Here is a 21974-nt window from a genome sequence, read left to right on the forward strand (position 1 = left end):
GCATTTGCAACAATCTTCAGCCAGAAGTGCCGAGTTGATGATCCATCTCGGCCTCCTCCTGAAGTCCCCAGCATCACAGATGCCAGACTTCAGCCAATTCAATTCACTCCGCGTGATATCAAGAAACGACTGAAGGCACTGGATACTGCAAAAGCTATGGGCCCTGACAATATTCCGGCAATAGTACTGAAGACCTGTGCTCCAGAACTTGCCGCACCCCTAGCCAAGCTGTTCCAGTACAGCTACAACACTGGCATCTACCCTGCAATGTGGAAAATTGCCCAGGTATGTCCTGTACACAAAAAGCAGGACAAATCCAACCCGGCCAATTACCGCCCCATCAGCCTACTCTCTATCATCAGTAAAGTGACGGAAGGTGTCATCAACAGTGCCATCAAGCAGCACTTGCTTAGCAATAACCTGCTCAGTGATGCTCAGTTTGGGTTCCACCAGGGCCACTCAGCTCCTGACCTCATTACAGCCTTGGTTCAAACATGGACAAAAGGGCTGAACGCAAGAGATGAGGTGAGAGTGACTGCCCTTGACATCAAGGCAGCATTTGACCGAGTATGGAATCGAGGAGCCCTAGCAAAACTGAGGTCAATGGGAATCGGGGTAAACCCTCCGCTGATTGGAGTCATACGTAGCGCAAAGTAAGATGGTTGTGGTTGTTGGAGGTCAATCATCTGAGCTCCAGGACATCACTGCAGGAGTTCCTCAGGGTAGTGTCCTAGGCCCAACCATCTTCAGCTGCTTCATCAATGACCTTCCTTCAATCATAAGGTCAGAAGTGGGGATGTTCACGGATGATTGCACAATGTTCAGCACCATTCGTGACTCCTCCGATACTGAAGCAGTCCGTGTAGAAATGCAGCAAGACCTGGACAATATCCAGGCTTGGGCTGATAAGTCGCAAGTAACATTCGCGCCACACAAGTGCCAGGCAATGACCATCTCCAACAAGAGAGAATCTAACCATCTCCATTCGACATTCAACAGCATTGCCATCGCTGAATCCCCCACTATCAACTTCCTAAGGGTTACCATTGACCAGAAATTGAACTGGAGTAGCCATATAAATATGGTGGCTACAAGAACAGGTCAGAGGCTAGGAATCCTGAGGCGAGTAACTCACCTCCTGACTCCCCAAAGCCTGTCCACCATCTACAAGGCACAAGTCAGGAGTGTGATGGAATACTCTCCACTTGCCTGGATGGGTGCAGCTCCTACAACACTCAAGAAGCTCAACACCATCCAGGACAAAGCAGCCCGCTTAATTGGCACCCCATCTACAAACATTCACTCCCTCCACCACCGACGCACAGTGGCAGCAGTGTGTACCATCTACAAGATGCACTGCAGCAATGCACCAAGGCTCCTTAGACAGCACCTTCCAAACCCGCGACCTCTACCAACTAGAAGGACAAGGGCAGCAAAGACATGGGAACACCACCACCTGCAAGTTCCCCTCCAAGTCACACACCATCCTGATTTGGAACTATATCGCCGTTCCTTCACTGTCGCTGGGTCAAAATCCTGGAACTCCCTTCCTAACAGCACTGTGGGTGTACCTACCCCAAATGGACTGCAGCGGTTCAAGAAGGCAGCTCACCACCACCTTCTCAAGGGCAACTAGGGATGGGCAATAGATGCTGGCCTGGCCAGCGTCGCCCACATCCCATGAATGGATAAAAAAAAAAATTGTGACGTTATTTTCAACAAATCATGAACTGACTTACTCTGAATGAGTGAATGATGTTGAAATAACAGCCATAGGAATTTTAGACAAAAATGGCAGTTCGTGGAATTGCATCCCCTTTTCCTAATAAACAGCAACGTGCTGCCCCTGCAACTAATACTTAATTTTATTGGCCAGGTAGTTCCAGGAAGTATCTCAACAGCATTGAAGAAACTATCATACATATGATTCTAAGAAATGTCAGATTTTGTACTGGATACTTTTGTATTATGTGAGCAAAGTTCTTAACAGACTGAAAAATAGTGGAATATGAATGAATCTCCTGTGTGCTGCTTGCAAACGGAATAAGGATCAAAGTAAAATTTAAACCTATTTTATTTCACAGCACTAAGTTAAGAAAGCACATTCCACAGAGAGCACTGCTATCATACCTGATTCTGAAATAACTTGCAATTTCCTAATCACCAAATTAAATGGGAAAGCAGCTTAAGTTTAACTGACTTAAGCTCATTTTATGAAAGATGGGTGGTTTCTATGCATTGGCCCTCTGTAGCAATACATTACTGACCTCTTGGAGTTCAAAAGAATGTCGGGAAGACTTGACACAGAAGTGAAATATTGCAGAAATCTGAGAGCAAGAACAGAAAAGCTGGAAAAACTCAGCAGGTCAGGCAGCATCTGTGGAGAGAGAAACAGAGTCAACAGGTTATAGACCTGAAACGTTAACTCTGTTTTTCTCTTCAAAAATGCTGCCTGACCTGCTGAGTATTTCCAGTTTTCGTTTCAGGAAGACTTGATCTGTTTTGAAGGCCTTTATTGTTTGAACTGACTGAAAAGCAAATCCAAAGAATTAACAAATAAAACAGAATGGTTCTTTCAATGCTGTTAGTGGCTAAAAATCTAGCTATCTGAAAAAAAACCCAAAAGGATGAGCTGGTCCCAAATGCATCCTTTGAGAAAACAATAGCTAAAAGTCACTGATCATGATTAAAGGAAGGATATGGATCTGCTCAATAGCGGACCACTGTGACAGGAGTCTAGTGGGTTAGAGGGCTTTATCAGAGGAGAGAGGCAGAGATAATGACTGTAAGATTGCCTATGTCTCTAACAGCTGAGCTCCTGTAAAATGGCATTGCTTCATGTTTGCCCAGCTCTGCTTTTGAGCACCAGCGAGTGATGGGGGCAGTTGTGATTACAGTGTGTGCTCACACCAGTGTTGAGTGGGGAGGTGACAGTGCTGCGTTGCAGAGTGCAGCTCACAAACCTTCAATTGGTGAGTGTTCAGCTGGCCAAGGAAAGCTGATGAGATACTTTGTGACTTTAAATCAGTAAACATGGATGGGTGATGCTGGAGGCTAATCCAATTTCTACTTGTTTTTAAAAAGTTAAAAAAAAAAGATGGCTCACACCAGCTGCTATTATAAAGTTGTTGGTGAGAAGACGAAGCATAATCACCTCTTTTTAAAAATTAATTCTTGGGTTGTGTCACTAGTGAAGCTGGCATTTATTGCCCTTCCCTATTTCACTGGAGTTTAATATAACAGAGTGAGTGGCTGTACGGCCACTTCAGAAAGGCACAGCAATCCAACAGCTTCATGGTCACTTTTACTGACACTGGGTTTTTACTTCATTTCCAGATTTTTAAAATTGAATTCAAACTCTCAAACTGCCGTAGTGGGATTTGAACTGATGTTTTTTGAGCCTCTGGGTAACTAGTCCAGTAAGATAACTACTCTTGGAGGTAGTGGGCATCAGCTGCTGTACTCTGTACTTTTTCCACTCGGCACATCATCAGCAACTAGGTGCAGTATGGTAAGGAGCATTCTGTATTGGTGGGATTAGATAGAATATTGTGTCTGTCCCTTAAGAAGTTCATACATAAGACCAAAGGATTTCTAACGGATTTCCCCAGAACCTATCACTCAAATCCTTCATACAAGGTAGGAGCACAGTAACGTAGTAAGAAGGAAGAAAACAAGTGGCTGCTGAATAGATCGTTCCAAGTTCCAGTGAGTGTTCCGTTCAGGGAATCCTCACTGTACCCTTTTGTTTACAGTGAAAACTCACATTAAGGTACAAGTTATGCACTTTGCTAAACAATATGATTCACTGTCCTTGTTACAGTCCTTTCTGCATCACATTAGTGGCCTTCTCTTAAGTAATAAATAAAGCTTAGCATATTCCAATCACTTGGTGTTTAGTGAGGTACAGAGTTTACACTTTCAACATCTTTACATGTGGTGTCCTTTCTAATATCTGTAGCATCATCTTTCTCTTCTCCGTCCTCGTCATCATCTCCAAACGTTTGTTCTGGTAAACAAGCAAAGTTGTGAGAGCGAGCAGCAACCTGTGCTGCCAGAGCTGAGGTAAAATGGAGGGAGATTGGCCCAGGCCTTTCGGTGAGTCTCTGTTTAACAGCTGTCTGCAGCTGTTCAGCCACAGCTGGATGTGAATTTTCTTGCTCTTCTACAGAACTGTCTGCAGTCTCTGAGCAGCAAGCTGAGCTTCCATCGACATCACCGATTCCAGTAGTGCCATTTGGATCAGTGTCTTTGCTAACAGACAGATGTACATCAATGCAGTCTGGTCCTACTGATCTGCAACATTCTTTTCCATCTGTAAAGGGGTCCAGCCGATTGGTGTCTGCCTGTTGGGAATTGTCATGACAAACTTTAGGACCTTGCTCATTTTCATCCACCTTCTGGAGTTCCACTGGGACTCCCACCAGCTGCGTCAAGTCCGCAGATAAAAGAGTTTTAAGTGCGGCTGTAAAAGGTTTTGAAGTACAACATGTTTAGTCAGATTCTTGCATTGATTACCATGCTCAAAGATGGCAATGCCCATTCTTTCTGAACATTACATGTTTTGGTTATTTTATAATGCTAACTCTACAAAATGTAGCTGTCTTGTTCATCTGTCACATCCCTTTTCCTGTTTTAATTACTTGCACTACAACCCTCGCATTCCTTCTGCTAAAGCAATGGCAGCCATAGAAAAGAGTAGGACTCAGTGGTAGAAACTGAAATTAAAGCCCAATTAACAGACAGAGAGGAAGAAGCACAGCCTGAGGAGTGGAGGGTTCAAAAAGCGCACCAAACCACAGTCGGAGAGACAGAGAGAGAGAGGAACGTTGCTTGAGGAGCGGAGGGTTCAAAAAGCGCTCCAAACCACAGTCGGAGACAGAAAGAGAGGGGAGCACAGTGGGAGCAGCAGGAGCGGAGCCGGAAAAAAGAAAAAAAAAAAAAAAAAATCGAAAAGTGACATCAGAGTGACGTCACATTCAACAGTGAGAGCAGGAAAACAGAAAGCAGCTGGGGTCAGTATCCAGGTAAGCTTTTAATTTAAATTGAAATCAAATATAGACTTGATCGATTCATTAGTATATGAACTAAAAACTAAAGCAGATTAAAGAACTAAAGACCAGTGGGAAATGTTTTAAAAATTAAAATCTAATTAAATAAAATAGAGATGCAGGGCCAGGCGATGTGTTGTACCTGCATGATGTGGGAGCTGGTGGACCCCATTGTGGTTCCTAGTGACCACATCTGTAGCAAGTGTTGGTTGTTCGAGAAACTCCAGCTCAGAGTTGATGAGCTGGAGTCTGAGCTTCGGACACTGCGACACATCAAGGAGGGGGCAAGTTACCTGAACGCTGTGTTTCAGGAGACAGTCACACCCCTTAGATTAACTACCTTGAATTCGGCCAGTGGCCAGGAGGGTGTGACAATGAGTGAGGCAGGTAGAGGGATCCAGGAGGTAGTGCTGCAGGAGCCTCAGCCCTTGTCCAACAGGTTTGAGATTCTTGCTCCCTGTCTGGATGAGAGAAGGGACTGTAGGGAGGATGAGCAAACTGACCATAGCACCGTGGTACAGGGAGCCATTCAAGTGGGGGGAGAAAAGAGAAATGTAGTCGTAATCTGGGATAGTATAGTTAGGGGCAAAGACACTGTTCTTTGTGGCCAGGATCAAGAGTCCTGAAGGCTGTGTTGCCTACCTGGTGCCAGGGGTCAGGATATCGCATCTGGGCTGCAGATAAACTTGGAATGGGAGGGGAACGATCCAGTTGTCGTGGTCCACGTTGGTACCAACGATATAGGTAGAACGAGGATAGAGGTTCTGCTGAGGGAATATGTGCAGCTAGGGGCTAAATTAAAAAGCAGAACCAAAAAGGTAAGAATTTCTGGATTACTACCTGAGCCACAAGCAAACTGGCACAGGGTCAATAAGATTAAAGAGGTAAATGTGTGGTGTGGGAAAAATGGGTTAGAATTCATGGGACATTGGCACCAGTACTGGGGAAGGAGGGAGCTGTTCCGATGGGATGGGCTCCACCTGAATCATGCTGAGACCAGAGTCCTGGCGAATCACATAACTAGGGCAGTAGATAGGGCTTTAAACTAAATAGTTGGGGGGAGGGTTCAGTTGCATGGAAAATTAGGAAGTCAAAGTTAAAGGGGAAGGTAGGAGTGCAGGTTAGTGATGAGGCCGATTGTTACCAGAAAACAAAAGGAAGGGACAGAATGTGTGAACGTCATATTGATAATAGAACAAACTTAAAGGCTTTGTATCTGAATGCACGAAGCATTCAGAATAAAATAAATGAGTTAACAGCAAATAGAGACGAAAGGGTATGATTTAGTGGCGATTACTGAAACATGGTTGCAGGGAAACCCCGGGTTTGGGAATTGAATATCCAAGGGTACTCAGTATTTCGGAAGGATAGGCAGGAAGGAAAAGGAGGTGGTGTAGCTTTGTTCGTAAAGGAAGAGATCAGTGCTGCAGTGAGAAATGATATAGGCACTGGAGATCAAGACGTAGAATCAGTCTGGATAGAAATAAGAAATAGCAAGGGAAAGAAGTCCCTGGTGGGAGTAATCTATAGGGCCCCAAACAGTAGTTCCGCAGTGGGGCACAGTATAAACCAGGAAATACTGGGGGCTTGCAAGAAAGGTACGGCAATAATCATGGGTGATTTTAATATGCATATAGACTGGATTAATCAAATTGGCAATGGTAGCCTCGAGGGAGAGTTCATTGAATGTATTTCAGATTGTTTTTTGGAGCAATGTGTTGTGGAACCAACCAGGGAGCAGGCTGTTCTAGATTTGGTATTGTGTAATGAAGTGGGATTAATTAATGATCTCATAGTTAAGGATCCTCTAGGGAAGAACGATCATAGCATGCTAGAATTTCAAATTCAGTTTGAGGGCGAGAAACTGGAGTCCCACATTAACAATCTGGAGTTAAACAAAGTTAATTACAAAGGCATGAGGACAGATTTGGCCCTAGTGGACTGGGTAGGATGACTAAAAGGTAGGACAGTTGATGAGCAATGGCAGATGCTTAAGGAGATATTCAATTCCTCCCAACTAAAATATATTCCAGAAAGGAAGAAAGATTCTAAGAGGGCAATAAAACATCCATGGCGAAACAAGGAAGTTAAGGATAACAGAAAGACAAAAACGAAGGCATACCATCCATATTGCAAAGGCCAGTGGCAGGCTGGAAGATTGGGAAACTTTTAAAGATCAACATAGGGTTATTAAAAAAGTAATAAAAAGGGCAAAGGTAAATTATGAAAGAAAACTAGCGCAAAATATAAAAATGGATAGCAAAAGCTTCAATAAGTATATGAAAGGGAAGAGAGTAGCTAAAGTGAATGTTGGTCCTTTGGAGGATGAGACAGGGGAGTTAATAGAGGGGAACACAGAAATGGCGGAGACACTAAATCAGTATTTTGCCTCGGTTTTCACAGTGGAGGACACTAGTACCATCCCAATAGTATCAGGTAATGCAGAGGTTATAGAAAGGGAGGAATTTAGAACAATTATCATCACTAGGGAAAAGGTACTGAGCAAACTATTGGGATTGAAGGCAGACAAGTCCCCAGGGCCTGATGGCCTACATCCTAGGGTCTTAAAGGAAGTGGCAGCAGAGATAGTGGATCCATTGGTTATAATATTCCAAAATTCCCTGGATGTGGGAAAGGTTCCAGTGGATTGGAAAAATACTAATATAATGCCCTTATTCAAAAAGGGAAGGAGGCAGAAAGTAGGAAACTATTAACCTTAGTTTAACATCTGTCGTTGGGAAATCGTTAGAATCCATTAGTAAGCAAGTAATAACAGGATATTTAGAAAGTCAAAACGCAATCCATCAGAGTCAGCATGGTTTTATGAAGGGTAAATTGTGTTTGACTAATTTGCCAGAGTTCTGCAAAGCTGTAACAAGCAACGTGGATAATGGGGATTCTGTAGATGTAGTATATCTGGACTTCCAGAAGGCATTTGATAAGGTTAATCCACAAGGTAAGATCACATGGGGTTAAGGGCAATTTATTAGCTTGGATAGGAGGATTGGTTAACCAACAGAAAACAGAGAGTCAGGATAAATGGGTCTTTTTCTGGTTGGCAAGATGTAACAGCTCCACAGCCTCACAGCTCCAGCGACCCGGGTTCAATTCTGGGTACTGCCTGTGTGCAGTTTGTAAGTTCTCCCTGTGTCTGCGTGGGTTTCCTCCGGGTGCTCCGGTTTCCTCTCACATGCCAAAGACTTGCTGGTTGATAGGTTAATTGGCCATTATAAATTGCCCCCAGTATAGGTAGGTGGTAGGGAAATATAGGGACAGGTGGGGATGTGGTAGGAATATGGAATTAGTGTAGGATTAGTATAAATGGGTGGTTGATGGTCGGCACAGACTCGGTGGGCCGAAGGGCCTGTTTCAGTGCTGTATCTCTAAACTCTAAACTAAACTAAACTAGTGGAGTGCCACAGGGTTCGGTCCTTGGGCCCCAACTATTTACAACCTATATTAATGACTTGGATGCAAGGATAGAAGGTACTATAGCCAAATTTGCAGATGACACTAAAATTGGTGGGATAGCAAATTGCAATAAAGAAATAAGAAATTTACAAATGGATATGGATAGGTTAGGTGAATGGGCCAAAATTTGGCAGATGGAGTTTAACGTGGATAAGTGTGAGATTATCCATTTTGGCTGGAAGAATAGAAAGGCAAATTATCTAAATGGAGAGAAACTTCGGAGTGCTTCGGTGCAGAGGAATCTGGGTGTCCTCGTGCATGATTTGCTGAAAACTAGTATGCAGGTACAGAAGGTAATAAGGAAGGCAAATGGAATTCTGGCATTTATTGCTAAAGGAATAAAGTATAAAAGTAGGGAAGTGTTGCTGCAACTGTACAAGGCATTAGTGAGACCGCACCTGGAGTATTGCGTACAGTTTAGGTCCCCTTACTTGAGGGGGGATGTAGTTGCACTGGAGACAGTTCAGAGGATGTTCACTAGATTGATTCCAGAGATGAGGAGTTTGGCCTATGAAGAGAGATTGAGCAGTTTCGGCCTTTACTCTCTAGAGTTTAGAAGAATGAGAGGAGATCTAATTGAGGTATATATGATGATTAAGGGGATTGACAAAGTAGGTGTAGAGAGGATGTTTCCTCTGCTGGGCAATCTAGAATGAGACCTCATAGTTTTAGGATAAGGGGTAGCAGATTTAAAACAGAGATGAGGAGAAATTACTTCTCTCAAAGGTTCGTGAGTCTGTGGAATTCACTACCCCAGAGTGCGGTGGATCCCGGGACACGGAGTAAATTTGAGGAGATAGACAGATTTTTAATTAGTAATGGGTTGAAGGGTTATGGAGATCGGGCAGGAAAGTGGAGTTGAAGCCGAGATGAGATCAGCCATGATCGTATTGAATGGCGGAGCAGGCTCGAGGGCTGAATTGCCTACTCCTGCTCCTAGTTCTTATGAATTAAGAGCCAATAAAACAGCTTACCCACCCGCTTGGGTTTTCTTCATTATTCAAATGAAACAATCCCAGCCATGGCTCAGAGTAGCACTCTCACCTCTGAGTTAGAAGGTTGTGGATTCAAGCCCCACTCCAGAGACTTGAGCACACACTCTATTCTGACACTTCAGTGCAGTAGTGAGAGAGTGCGGCACTGTCTGAAGTGCCACCTTTCAATGAGACACTCAATCGAGGGTATGCCCTCTCAGGGTTCACATAAAAGATACCACAGTGCTATTTCAAGATGAGCAAAGGAGTTCTCCCTTATGTCCCTCAACCAATATCACTAAACAATAATACAGTAAAGACAAATGTCTGAATTTTAACCAGTGTTACTCATTATTGCATTGGAATCATACAGCACTGGAGGAGGGCATTTGGCTCATCCTGTCAGTGCCGGCTCTTTGAAACAGCTATTCAATTAGTCCCACTCCCTGCTCATTCCTCATAGCCCTACTTTCCTTTTCTTCACAATGCAAGTTCCTTCAATATTAGATTTTCCTAACAAAAAGGATATTTGCCTTATTCTCATGGTAATAGCTGTGGGAGCACCATCACAAGGACTGCAGTTGTTGAAGATGGCTCACCACCACCTTGTCATGGCAACTGACTGGTAACAGCTGCTTCATCAGCATTGTACGCATCCCATGAACACTGATTAAAAAAAAACCTACCAACTCGACTCAAATAATGCTACTGCTCACCGTTGTCATTGAAAAGTAACTGCTTCCACTTCTGCCTCTCCAGCTCAGAGGCCTTGAATCCCAAAACACTCTTCAGTTCCTGAAGCATTCTCCTGGACTCCTCCCTCTCTCGTTTCTCCTTCTCTCGCTCCTCTGGTGACAAATAGTTAAAGGTGCCCCCTCTGAACTCTCCATCCGAGTCAGAATCTTCTACATAAGCCTCAAGTTCCTACAGTCAAGAGAGAGAGAGAAATTAACAGTACCACTCAGCTGGCACATTTAAACATGGTGCAATATCAAGTAGACTAGCAACAGTTTAGTAAAATAAAATATATATTCCAGTTCACAAGCCAAGCTGTTGGTAAGAAATTTGGCTCCTGCTTGCAACTGTAAAAGTTGTAAATTTAGAGAATTTGGCATAAGCAAGGTGGCAGCTTTAGTCTGCTCTGAAATTTTCTGAGTGTGGGCTGTAGATAGCAAAGATACTGACAAACTCAACACTCAAATGTCTGGAGATCGATAAACATTGCTGCTCCCCACTCTGCTTGACCCCTACCCTTCTGGTTGCTTTCAACCAGCTTTGTACATGTCTTCTCTTCACCGGTTCCAAAAACAAGATACAAAAAGCTGGGCAGGAGTTTAAAAAAAACTACGCATGTACTGACACATAGCATGCACTGCATACTGACATCTCCAGTTTACTACTCCAGAAAGGTTTTAGGCTCACATAAGGAAAAGCGACCTGGCTAAGCTACTTGAAGGCTGTGTGTGCCCAACCATGAATCAGTAACCTGACAACTGGCAATGAAACAAATACATTCACTTCAGAATATGTTGTATATAGTTACCAGAGGTACAAGGAATACAACGTAGGTGAGTGTTTTGTGTCCAGTTGAGTTGCTGGTGCATGAGATATTAATCCGACACTTTAAAGGCTCCAACAAAAGCAACAGATCAATGTACAATTAACAATATCAGACTACCACTTTCAAGGATAGTTGAGACCTGGATGTGAATAGATAAACTTTTCATTGAAATTCCACGATTATAAACTTTGGACAGGAATTTCCTTGGAGACCCTCTGGCTCTGCGCCATAACTTCACAGGGCTTGCAATGTAAATAGAGTTTCAGCTGTGCTTTCAATGTAGTGACAGTAGTGGAGTAGGCACCTACTCTTCAGGAAGTAAGTCTTTGTATACATGTTCTTACCTGCTCTTCAGGGACTGGATCCTGGTCTTCAATCTGTATAACAGATTTTGCTGAGGGTTTCCAGGTTGGAAGCAAATTATCACCATGTACCTCAGGTCTGCCTACAACACCAAAGAGACAGCTGTGTGAAAAAGAAACTGCAAAACTGTACTATATTTCATCAGCACCTAGAGCTGTAGAAGATTACATTTAGAAATGACTGTAATACCATAGCATGTTAAATTTCAGACTGTTCGATTTTACATGATCTTATTTCTGAAACAGGGAAGTTAGAACAGTTAGAGCAGTTCAGTGATGCCTGCAGTAGCAGCATTGCTAATTAAACTACAGAGTGTTAGTGATCACATGCACCATGATGACAGTGAGAAACTGAAGAAATCTAGATTGGTTTAGTATTGAACGCAAACAAACGTCAGAAAATTACTTATTTGCAATTCGACTTTTATAGTTTCCCTCATATAATTTGTTCAAGTAAAGTCATAAAATTACAAGATTGAACATGACTGTCCTGATTTTTAATAAATTGACTGTACATGGTCTAGAAAACCTAATACAGGGAACAAAGAGTGTACTGTACTGGGAGAAAGGCAACACTGAGCTGATCTTCTAGTTCAGTTTATTTTTAGTGGACACCCAGAAGTGGAGTAAGGATGAAACAAAGTCTAGAGTGTCTGCAGAGGAAATGTGAAGCTTAGCTTATATGACACTGCTCTTGCTGTTAACGGATTGGAAAAATAACACAAACACACTTTACTGGTACATATTTCACTTCACATTCTAGAAGCAATGCAGTTCTGTAACTTTATAAAAAAATTCTCAGAATGTGAGCACCACTGGCAAGGCCAGCATCCCTAGTTGCTCTGAGAAGGCAGTGATACAACTGAGTATTTTCAGTTGTGCTTACACTCCTAGGTCGGTGGTTCTCAAAGTGGGGTCTGCTGACCACTGATGGTCCATGGGCTGGTCCAAAATGCAAATCACTGACATGCATTGCCACAGCTGAGGCCAGAATTGACATTCCCACCACCACTTGTGACGTCAGACAACCAGACCAGCACCCACATGTGTGGCATGAGTCATCATAAGCACGAGCAACAACAATGTTAATAAGCAAGATTTATGTTACTGTTACAACATACAACTGAGACACTGGATTTTCAACACTTGTGGGGCTGAAAAACAAAAGAGGAACCAGCTGAACATAGAGCCCAACATAGCTCTTCAGCTTGGAACTGGGCATCACCTCATTGGTGAGGTTTTTTTGTGGTGGCAAGTGAAAGCGGGTGGGGTTAGAATGGATGGTGGTCCACGGGGTCTTTGCCCTGTCTTTGTGGTCTGCGGACGAAGAAGTTTGCGAATCACCATCCTAGGTCATATCTACGCTATGTACTATTCTGTAACTCCCACGCCCGACACTGTCAATAGATAAGATTGATCAAGTGTTGTACATTCTACATCTCAGAAATGTGTTTTTTATTCGTTCATGGGATGTGGGCATCACTGGCTAGGACAGCATTTATTGCCCATCCCTAACTGCCCTTGAGAAGGGAGTGGTGAGCCCTATTCCTGAAAATAAAATTACACATTCTACGTAATAGTTACTGCAGCTGCTGACACTCCAATTGTGTGAAATATAGGCAGACAGAATCCAGGATGCACAACTACCAGCGTTTGCCAATTTAAAGCAGAAGACAAACCCAAACAAAACAGGACCTTTAATTAGTTGGGTGCAACACACAGATACAACTGCTGCTCCATGTAATAAATCTCAAACAACACTTCTAATTGTCCATTATCTTTCAGCACAGACTGGGTATTTATCTTTCTTCGTTTCCTTTGTACGGTATTCTTTATTGCTGATTTCCTTAAGAGACATACAAATAGGAAATGTCTGGGGAAAATGGGTGCCCTTTCACCTCTGGGACCTAGGTTCAAATCCAGCCCAGACTGCTGGGATGAAAGTCCTCCCTCTCTTGAAAACGCTAAGGATTTTAAGTGAACTTGGAACAGCCTTAACACAGATTCTGGCAGGCACAAGTCTCAAGAATGCATGGAAACTTGTCACCCAACTATTAGTGCCATTCAGAAATACTACAGGAATATGGTAATGGGAACATTACACTACTGCTGATCGGGTTGCCTTCTGAAACGGTGTTGAGGTATCACGCCAAAACTATGGAGGGACAGCCTAACCTGTCCACCAGTACCAGGTGCAGAAACGGACTTCCAAAGTAAAAAGGGTGTTTAATTTCCCCAACACTGACTCATCTCATTTTAATGAGCACCCAAAATAATTACAATTCTTTTAAGATAGTCAAAAGAGATAAATCCAATATTTGATTCAAAAGACCCTATTCTAACTCATCTGGCTCCAGATAATTTCTGAAAGTTTGTCCAGAAACATAGAAAAATAGGAGCAGGAGTAGGCCATTCGGCCCTTCGAGTCTGCTCCGCCGTTCAATACGATCATGGCTGATCATCCAAACTCAGTACCCTGTTCCCGCTTTCTCCCCGTATCCCTTGATCCCATTAGCCCTAAGAACTATATCTAACTCTTTCTTGAATATACTTAATGATTAGGCCTCAACTGCTTTCCATGGTAGAGAATTCCACAGGCTCACCACTCTCTGGGTGAAGAAATCCCTCTTCATCTCAGTCCTAAATGGCCCTATCCCCTATCCTTAGACTGTGACCCCTGGTCCTGGACTCCCCCAGAAGGTAAATCCCCCTAGAATAACGAACTTAAAACTGTAAGAGCAGAACATTGAACCAGAAGTTCAAACTAGAAGGAGGCCAATTTAGGCTTGATATCAGGATGTACTTCAAAGTGGTCAATACGTTTAATCCTCTCCCAGATAGAGCAGTGGAGATGAAAACCTTGGATACTGCAAAGGCGGGGGGAGGGCTTTTAAGATTATTATATTAGTATTAGTTTTTATTGAGTGGTTGACTCTTAAATACATTATGAAGCTGCCGAGCAAGCCACTCACAGATTATGGCAATTCAAGAAGGCAGCTCACCATCACCTTCTCAGAGCAACATTAAATGTTAACCCTGCCAGCAACACCATCTCCTGAGAATACTATTTTTTAAAATCCACCTCTATACAGTTTAAGACAATTTTTTCAACCAACCAGTTTTGAAAAATTCTTTTCATTTTGTCATGTATGCATCAGTGGAGGCAAGGTAAACAAAAGAGTAACCGTACACACTATCCCGCATTGGCTGAATGCTTGCCAAAAGATTTTCTTAAAGAGTTCTCTTGCCAGCATTTCGCTTTGATGTGGAAAAACAGATTGCTTCAACTCTGGTGGGAAAAGTCTGAAATGTCCCATGTTCTGTGACTCAGTATAGAAACCCTGCTCAGGCTATGGAATTTCTTTTGCTTCCTGCTATCCCATGGAAATGCCATGCTTATTCTGGTTTTCAGCTCTATGACCCAGAAGTTGACAAAATTGAGTCCAGCAGCTAATCTGCGTCGAAAAGGATCCATATCTCCCTGAATTGGCCCCAGCTGGAGACCACATTACATGAACTGCAGTCACCCAAAGCCATTTAAGGGTGGCCTGTTCAGGCTGTTTCCCAATGCAAACAGGAAAAAGAATATTTTGGCTGTTTCAACTTCTATTTGCCATTATAAAGTAGGTAGAGAGAACGCTAAGCCATGCTTCAATTCTGGCCCATACACTGAAAAAGGACAGAAAATAAACACATAAACAAAACATGTACAAGAAAGAAATCTAAGGAGATATATAGGAATCTAGGAACAAAACCATAGAAACAGAGAATTGTTAAAGTGCAGAAGGAAGCCATCCGGCCCATCGAGTCCGCACCAGCTCTCCAAAAGAGCAATTCACTCAGTTCCATTCCCCCGCCTTCTCCCTGTAACCCTGCACGTTCCTCCTTTTCCTATAACAGTGGAGGCCATTCAGCCCCTCAAGCCTGTGTTTCTCCATTAAATTAGATCATGGAAGTTCTTATCTTAACTTCATTTACCCACCTGATTCAATATCCCTTGATATTCCTACCTAACAAAAATCTATCAATCTGCTATAAAATTTTCAATTTTGGGAGGTTTTTTTCAGGGGGAGGGGCTGGTGGAAGAGAAAGTTCCAGATTTGTGGGAAGAGGGGTTACCAGACATCACCTCTGAATGACCTAGCTCTAATTTTAAGGTCATGCCTCTTTGTTTTGGATTGTCCCACCAGAGGAAATAGTTTCCCTCTATCTCCCCTAACAAATCCATTAATCATCTTAAATACCTCAATAGCTTCTATATTAAAAGGAATATAAGCCTAGTCTATGCAATCTGTCCTCATAATTTAACCCTTTTAGCATCATTCTGGCGAGTCTGCCCTCTAATCCCGTCAAGGCTAATATATTCTTCCGGAGGTGCAGTGCCCAGGACTGAATGCAGATGCACTCTAACTAGATCTTTGTAGAACAAATAGGGAGAGAAAGGCACAGGGAAAAGTTAATCAAGATACTAAATGGTAACAGAGCTAGTGACACAGATTCAGAAAACAATCCTGCTGCAGAGAACCAACCAGGAGAGAGAACAAGAGAAGCCCACGACTGAATGTTTCTATAAACTTTTACCTTTTTAAAAAAAACTAATTCTTCTTCCATTCAGTCTATATTTCTTTCAAAAATTTCATCCTGCCTACTGTTTCCACAATGACAGTCTTGTATGCTTTTGTGTATTACTCCCTAATCAGCTGTATTCAGCTATTTCTTAGACATGACTTAAAAGACAGTGGCACAACCTTCCAAAGTGACACACCATTGGAGAGTCCTTGGACAACGCAGATGATTTATTGGAGAGTTGCGGGTGCTTTGTCATAATTTTCTGTTCATTATTATTTAGCTTAAGCAAACCTGGTGTAAAATTCCAGTGGTCTTAAAGCTGATGGTTTAGTATGATTCAATAACATGGGACATGGTTCGTATTTGTCTACAAGGACATTTATCCTCACTACAAAGCCCCCAAAGTTGAGGATTTGAGGCGCAATATGTCTGCGTCCAGTTGAGAAGTGTTCAACTACAATTTTGGCTGTCGACTTGCAGAGTTGGAGATGATACAGTTATTTATCAAAGCACAACTGCCACACTTCCCACCACCAAGTTGGTAAGGAAGAAGCCAAAGGGTTTAGGAAAGATTTACCATATTGGTTGTCTCGAAGACAGCTGTGCTTTTCTGGATAGAACAACCCAAGTGGTTCCAGAGTGCCATCCATTGACATTAATGGATGGAAAACTGCGTGCACTACATCTGTGATTTTCCTGTGAGCTGTCCACTGCATCCAAGATCCCACCTGGTACTGTGGAGCCTTGCAAGGTACCATCCTACTAACAGCACATAACTAATTAAAGTGGATAATTTCAGAACAGTGAGGAGAGAGTAGGTCTATTGGCAGTGGGTTAATACTTTTCAAGAGATGCGGTTTTTTTTAAATCTTGGAAAAGCCTATTTCCAATCTTGCAAACTAGTCTCTAATTAAAAGTAATTTTTACGATGAGAAGAAAGGAATTATGACAGACAAGACAGTGGCAATAAAGTGGTGCCCTGACACAGGATGCTGGTGAAGTTAGTTTTAACTTTAAATGTGGAATTTCTTTCACAGACAATTGCTTTTCAGTGATCTGTGCTCTTGCTGAATAGTTAAGTACTTTACAACTGAAATGTTTTTCAGTTTAAAAAAAAATACAACTTTAGAGCTACACTTTACTGGCACGGAAACAACTGTCAGTAGATGAAGTGGTATGACGTTAGTTCTGTTGTTTAACAGACAAGCAGGGATCATGACACATGCTGCAGTCACACAGAGCGAGTATTGTAGCTTTAGATTGACCTCAAGCAGATTATATGGGATTTCAGTCAGAGTTCATTTAGAAGGTCGTCATTCATACCTATTAACATGGCAAACTCATTATATAAATTCTATTGTAAAACATTACGAATAGCTTAAAAAAATTGCAAGTTACTAATTCTAAACACTAGCTTCCTGTTCCATTTCAATGAATGCAGAAACACTTTCCTATTTCAGCAACAACTTACATTTACACAGTGCCTTTAACAAAGCAAAGCCCAAAAAGAAACCTGCACAAATAGGCAAAAGGAAATGCAAAGTAAGCCAGGTAGGGAGAAATTAAGAGGATAATTGAAATTTGATTGAGGAGATGGATTTAGAGAAGGTTTATTGAAGTGGAAAGGGGTGGAGCGGTTTTAGCAGGGAGTGCCCGAGAGTAGGACTGAGATAACGGAGAGTTCTGCCCGAGAGTTATTATACACACATTAAATGCACAGCCATCCTTGCAATCCAGATTTTTTTTTTGTAATATTACCTTTGTTGTTCATAGATTTGTGTACTAGTTTATCCACCTGATTGCTTGCCTCATCCCAGCAGTTTATGCTCGCCTCCATATGTGGCTGGATCGATTTAAGTTTCTGATCCAGACCATGGTACACTTCCAGTGTTATTTTATGCTGTTCTCTAGATTCGTGGAGCTTTTCCAAATAATCCTCTAAAGTAATAACCCTGTGTATCAGGAGGCATTATGAGTGTATTTTGTTACAGATTTACAAACTCCAAAATAGCTTGTGAGACATTAATATTTGCAATGAAACATATAACTATAACAATTACAGTGTAAGAGTACTTTATGATTTATGGGCAGAGCTTTCTTATTTTGAATTCTTCTAGTCACCAGTATATACAAACGGAACTAATAGGAGACAGTTTAAACCATCTAGTGATAGACTATTTTAAATTCTGATCCAACCAACAATTTTTAATGTTGCATCATCTGAGATTCTATTATTATTGTAGAATATTGCATCAAATCTTCGTGTCCTTTTGCCGGCATGGACTTGATGGGACGAACGTCCTCCTTTTGTGCCATAAATGACTCTGACTCAAATTAATCAGCACAGATCTGTAATCAGATGTACAGTGATACTGAAAAACTAACACCACACAGTATTTCTGTTAAATGCATGAACTTACTCATTTAGTAGTTCTTTAAGGTGGAGCTGCAGACTACGCACTACAGTGTATACATTTTTCAGTTCCTTTGATTGCTGTTTGGTCTTAGTCGGGGCTTCCAAATTAGATCGGTGCTGTACCTGCAAGTATCTATGGAAGTCATAGCTGCGTTTCAATTCTTCAAGGCATGTAGTGAGGGCATGGGGTAGATCGTGGATTACTTCTGCAAAGACATGATGTGCCAAGTGTTCTGGAGCAGTATGGGACTTGTGAGTGGCCTCGACTGGAGACAACAATAAAGCCAGGCGTCTGAAGAACTCTGAGTTTTGACCCACCCAAAGCTGAAACAGTACCTGTATACAGAGAGCATTATATGCCTTAGAGATAAAGTGTTATTAAACATGAAAAGATCCATCAAAATTAATATGAATATTGACTAGACTTTATATCCAAATTATTTTTGTAGGGAAAAGAATGTAACATTACAGGATAATTATTTAAATAAATGCAGTCCCATAATCACATCTGTTGACAGCAATTACCCTTTAGTGAAGGGTTTTTGTCTTTACTGTATTTCTTCCAGGTACAACTAAGTCCTGCATTCATTGTATTTAAAACATTTCATTAACAATGAAAAAATGAAGTGTTCAGTTTATCCCACTTGAGACCGTTATAATTTACCTATTGCACATATACAGCATCTGTACAGAATGGGTTAATCAGGAAATACACTGCTGTTTCCTGTCTTATATTCTACTTTGTGAGATGTTATTTTATGGTGCTTTTTCTTCTGTCATCCGTCCAGAGAGGAAAGAGAAGAATGACCACGTGTGTCTCGTCTTCTGATTCTCCCTTCCTATGGGTTAATTGGTTGACCTTTGCTTGGCTTCTTCCATTGTTGACACCGGGAAAACTTGGAGGAGCAAACCCAATTCTTGCAACTTCATAGTACAGGCTGCTGGGAGCACCAACTTCCTGTGCCACCCACGTCAAGGAATTTATATATGGTAGACAGAAAAATATTCTTATTTGCTGAAGTCACTCACAGTTGGTTGCACAGCAAGATAAATGATTTAACACAATGCAACTGAAAACAGTACTGGTGAAAAAAAAAACTGATAAATCCAAACATGTGGTATTCAAGATGCTTTCACTCTGGGAATAAATCATTCATTTCCCCTTTGAGGTTAATCTATTTTGAATTATTAAATAGGACATTATATTATTGTTTCTGTTTCTTTGAACCTTTGATTGGAAGACGTATCTACATATTACATGGCATTTACAGCACAGAAAAAGGCATTCAGCCCAACTGGTCTATTACGATGTTTATGCTCCACGAGTCTCCTCCTGCCTTACTTCATCTAACCCCATCAGCATATCCTTCTATTCCTTTCTCCCTTGTGTACTTATCGAAATTCCCCTAAAATGCATATATTAATAAATATTAATGTCTAAATATTTTACTTCTGTTAAGTACAAAATACCTTTCCCGTCTGACGTAGCATTGCTCCATACCTTTAAGGGCCTGAGACTGTAACCATCAGTCAGCTCCTGAGCCTCCTCATCAGATACAACCTCCTCGCTCAGTCCCATGCCAAACTCCGTTAATGGGATTGCAGAAAGGTAATTGGTCACATTATCAATCTCAGAGTTCAGAGGATAGGTTTAATAATAATTAAGGTGTCATAACAAGTGGTCATAGCCGGCCTGCATGCATGCAACAATACATCCGCTGAACCATAGTCATGTCTTACCAGAGTAAATAAGTAAAACAGCAGATTCTGACTTCGCTTCATTTAGACTGATTTATGTACTGCACTTTCATTGAAAAAGATGTTAAAATATAATACCCGTTAGAAAAATCAGACACCACTTGACTTAGGTCAATGGACTATAATATAAAGTGAGATTAGCTGATAATTGACACCGCACAGAGAGGCTACAGACTGTGGAAACATTTCCAGTTTTTAAATACATTAGTGCCAGGGTCTAAAAGAGCAAAAGAGACAACTGTTTTAAGCTATAAATAGTAAACCAGAGCACAAGATTTCAGAAGAAATAGCAAATCTGCAATTTTTGGGGGGGCATTGTAGTACACATAGAGCAAAAGTACTCTTAAAACAGGTAAATGCTTATTTTTCCCCCTTCCATAATTAGTAATTAGCTAATGAAACTGCAGGAATATGTGGCTTAAAATACATGATTTCTGAGAATCTGATTTCCTTTGTGAATCTTTAAATATGGAGACAATGAATAATTTTGGTCTGTAGATGAAGATCAAATGATGAAATAAAAACAGAAAATGCTGGAAATGCTCAGCAGGTCTGGTGGCATCTGTAGAGAGAAAGAGAGTTAACGTTTCAGGTTTTATAAAGGATGTGATAACTGGACACTTAGAAAATAATGGTAAAATTGGGCAGAGTCAACATGGATCTATGAAAGGGAAATCATGTTTGACAAACCTGTTGGGAGTTTTTTGAGGATATTACTTGTAGCATAGATAAAGGAGAACCAGTGGATGTGGTGTATTTGGATTTTCAGAAGGCTTTTGAAAAGGTTCCACACAGGAGGTTAGTAAACAAAATTAGAGCGCATGGGATTGGGGGTAATATACTAGTATGGATTGAGAATTGGTTAACAGAGAGCAGAGAGTAGGAATAAACAGGTCATTCTCAGGATGGCAGGCTGTTACTAATGGGTACTACAAGGATCAGTGCTCAGGCCACAGCTGTTCACAATCTATATAAATGATTTAGATGTGGGGATCAATTGTAATATTTCCAAATTTGCTGATGACACAAAACTAGGTGGGAATGTAAGTTGTGAGGAGGATCCAAGGAGGCTTCAAGCAGTCTTGGACAGGCTAAGTGAATGGGCAAGAACACGGCAGATGAAATATAATGTGAATAAGTGTGAAGTTATCCACTTTGGTAGAAATAAACAGAAAGACAGAATATTTTTTAAATGGTGAGATGTTGGGAAGTGTTGATGTCCAATGGGACATGGGTCACTAAAAGCTAGCATGCAGGTGCAATAATCAATAAGGAAGGCAAATGGTATGTTGGCGTTCATCGCAAGGGGTTTTGAATACAGAAGTAAAGATGGCTTGCTGCAATTGTATAGAGCCTTGGTGAGACCGCAGCTGGAGTATTGTGTACAGTTTTGGTCTCCTCATCTAAGGAAGGATATACTTGCCACAGCAGGAGTGCAACAGAGGTTCACCAGATTGATCCCTGGGATGGCAGGATTGTCTTATGAGGAGAGACTGAGGAAACTGGGCCTGTATTCTTTAGAGTTTCGAAGAATGAAAGGTGATCTCATTGAAACTCACAAAATTCTTACAGGGCGTGACAGGGTGGAAGTAGATAGGATGTTTCCCATGGCTGGTGAGTCTAGAACCAGGGGACATAGGCTGAAATGAGGAGGAATATCTTCACTCAGAGGGTGGTGAATCTTTGGAATTCTCTAACCCAGAGGGCTGTGGAAGCTCAATTATTGAGCATGTTCAAGACAGAAATCAATAGATCTTTTGTAATTACAAGTCAAAGTCAGAGACTTAACTTTAAAGCACACTCATACTACTT

The 21974-nt window shown here is 41.7% G+C and overlaps 1 protein-coding gene across 3 annotated transcripts in view; it reads right to left on the reverse strand.

The window, feature by feature from the left end:
• Positions 1 to 2056: 2056 nt before the first annotated feature.
• Positions 2057 to 21974, reverse strand: part of vezt (vezatin, adherens junctions transmembrane protein) — a 77060-nt gene continuing 57142 nt past the window's right edge. For 2 of the 3 annotated variants that reach the window (XM_068058780.1, XM_068058781.1), the window contains 6 exons: positions 19906 to 20053; positions 18409 to 18740; positions 17747 to 17940; positions 11402 to 11502; positions 10213 to 10420; positions 2057 to 4465 (listed from right to left, as the gene is read on the reverse strand). In XM_068058780.1, coding sequence (XP_067914881.1) covers positions 3897 to 4465; positions 10213 to 10420; positions 11402 to 11502; positions 17747 to 17940; positions 18409 to 18740; positions 19906 to 20053 — 1552 coding nt within the window. In that variant the 3' untranslated portion in view covers positions 2057 to 3896. The remainder of the gene's footprint in view (positions 4466 to 10212; positions 10421 to 11401; positions 11503 to 17746; positions 17941 to 18408; positions 18741 to 19905; positions 20054 to 21974) is intronic. The other variant, XM_068058783.1, reaches the window with a different exon arrangement.

This window comes from Heterodontus francisci, chromosome 27, assembly GCF_036365525.1.
Source record: "Heterodontus francisci isolate sHetFra1 chromosome 27, sHetFra1.hap1, whole genome shotgun sequence".
In the NCBI taxonomy this organism is placed as follows: domain Eukaryota; kingdom Metazoa; phylum Chordata; class Chondrichthyes; order Heterodontiformes; family Heterodontidae; genus Heterodontus; species Heterodontus francisci.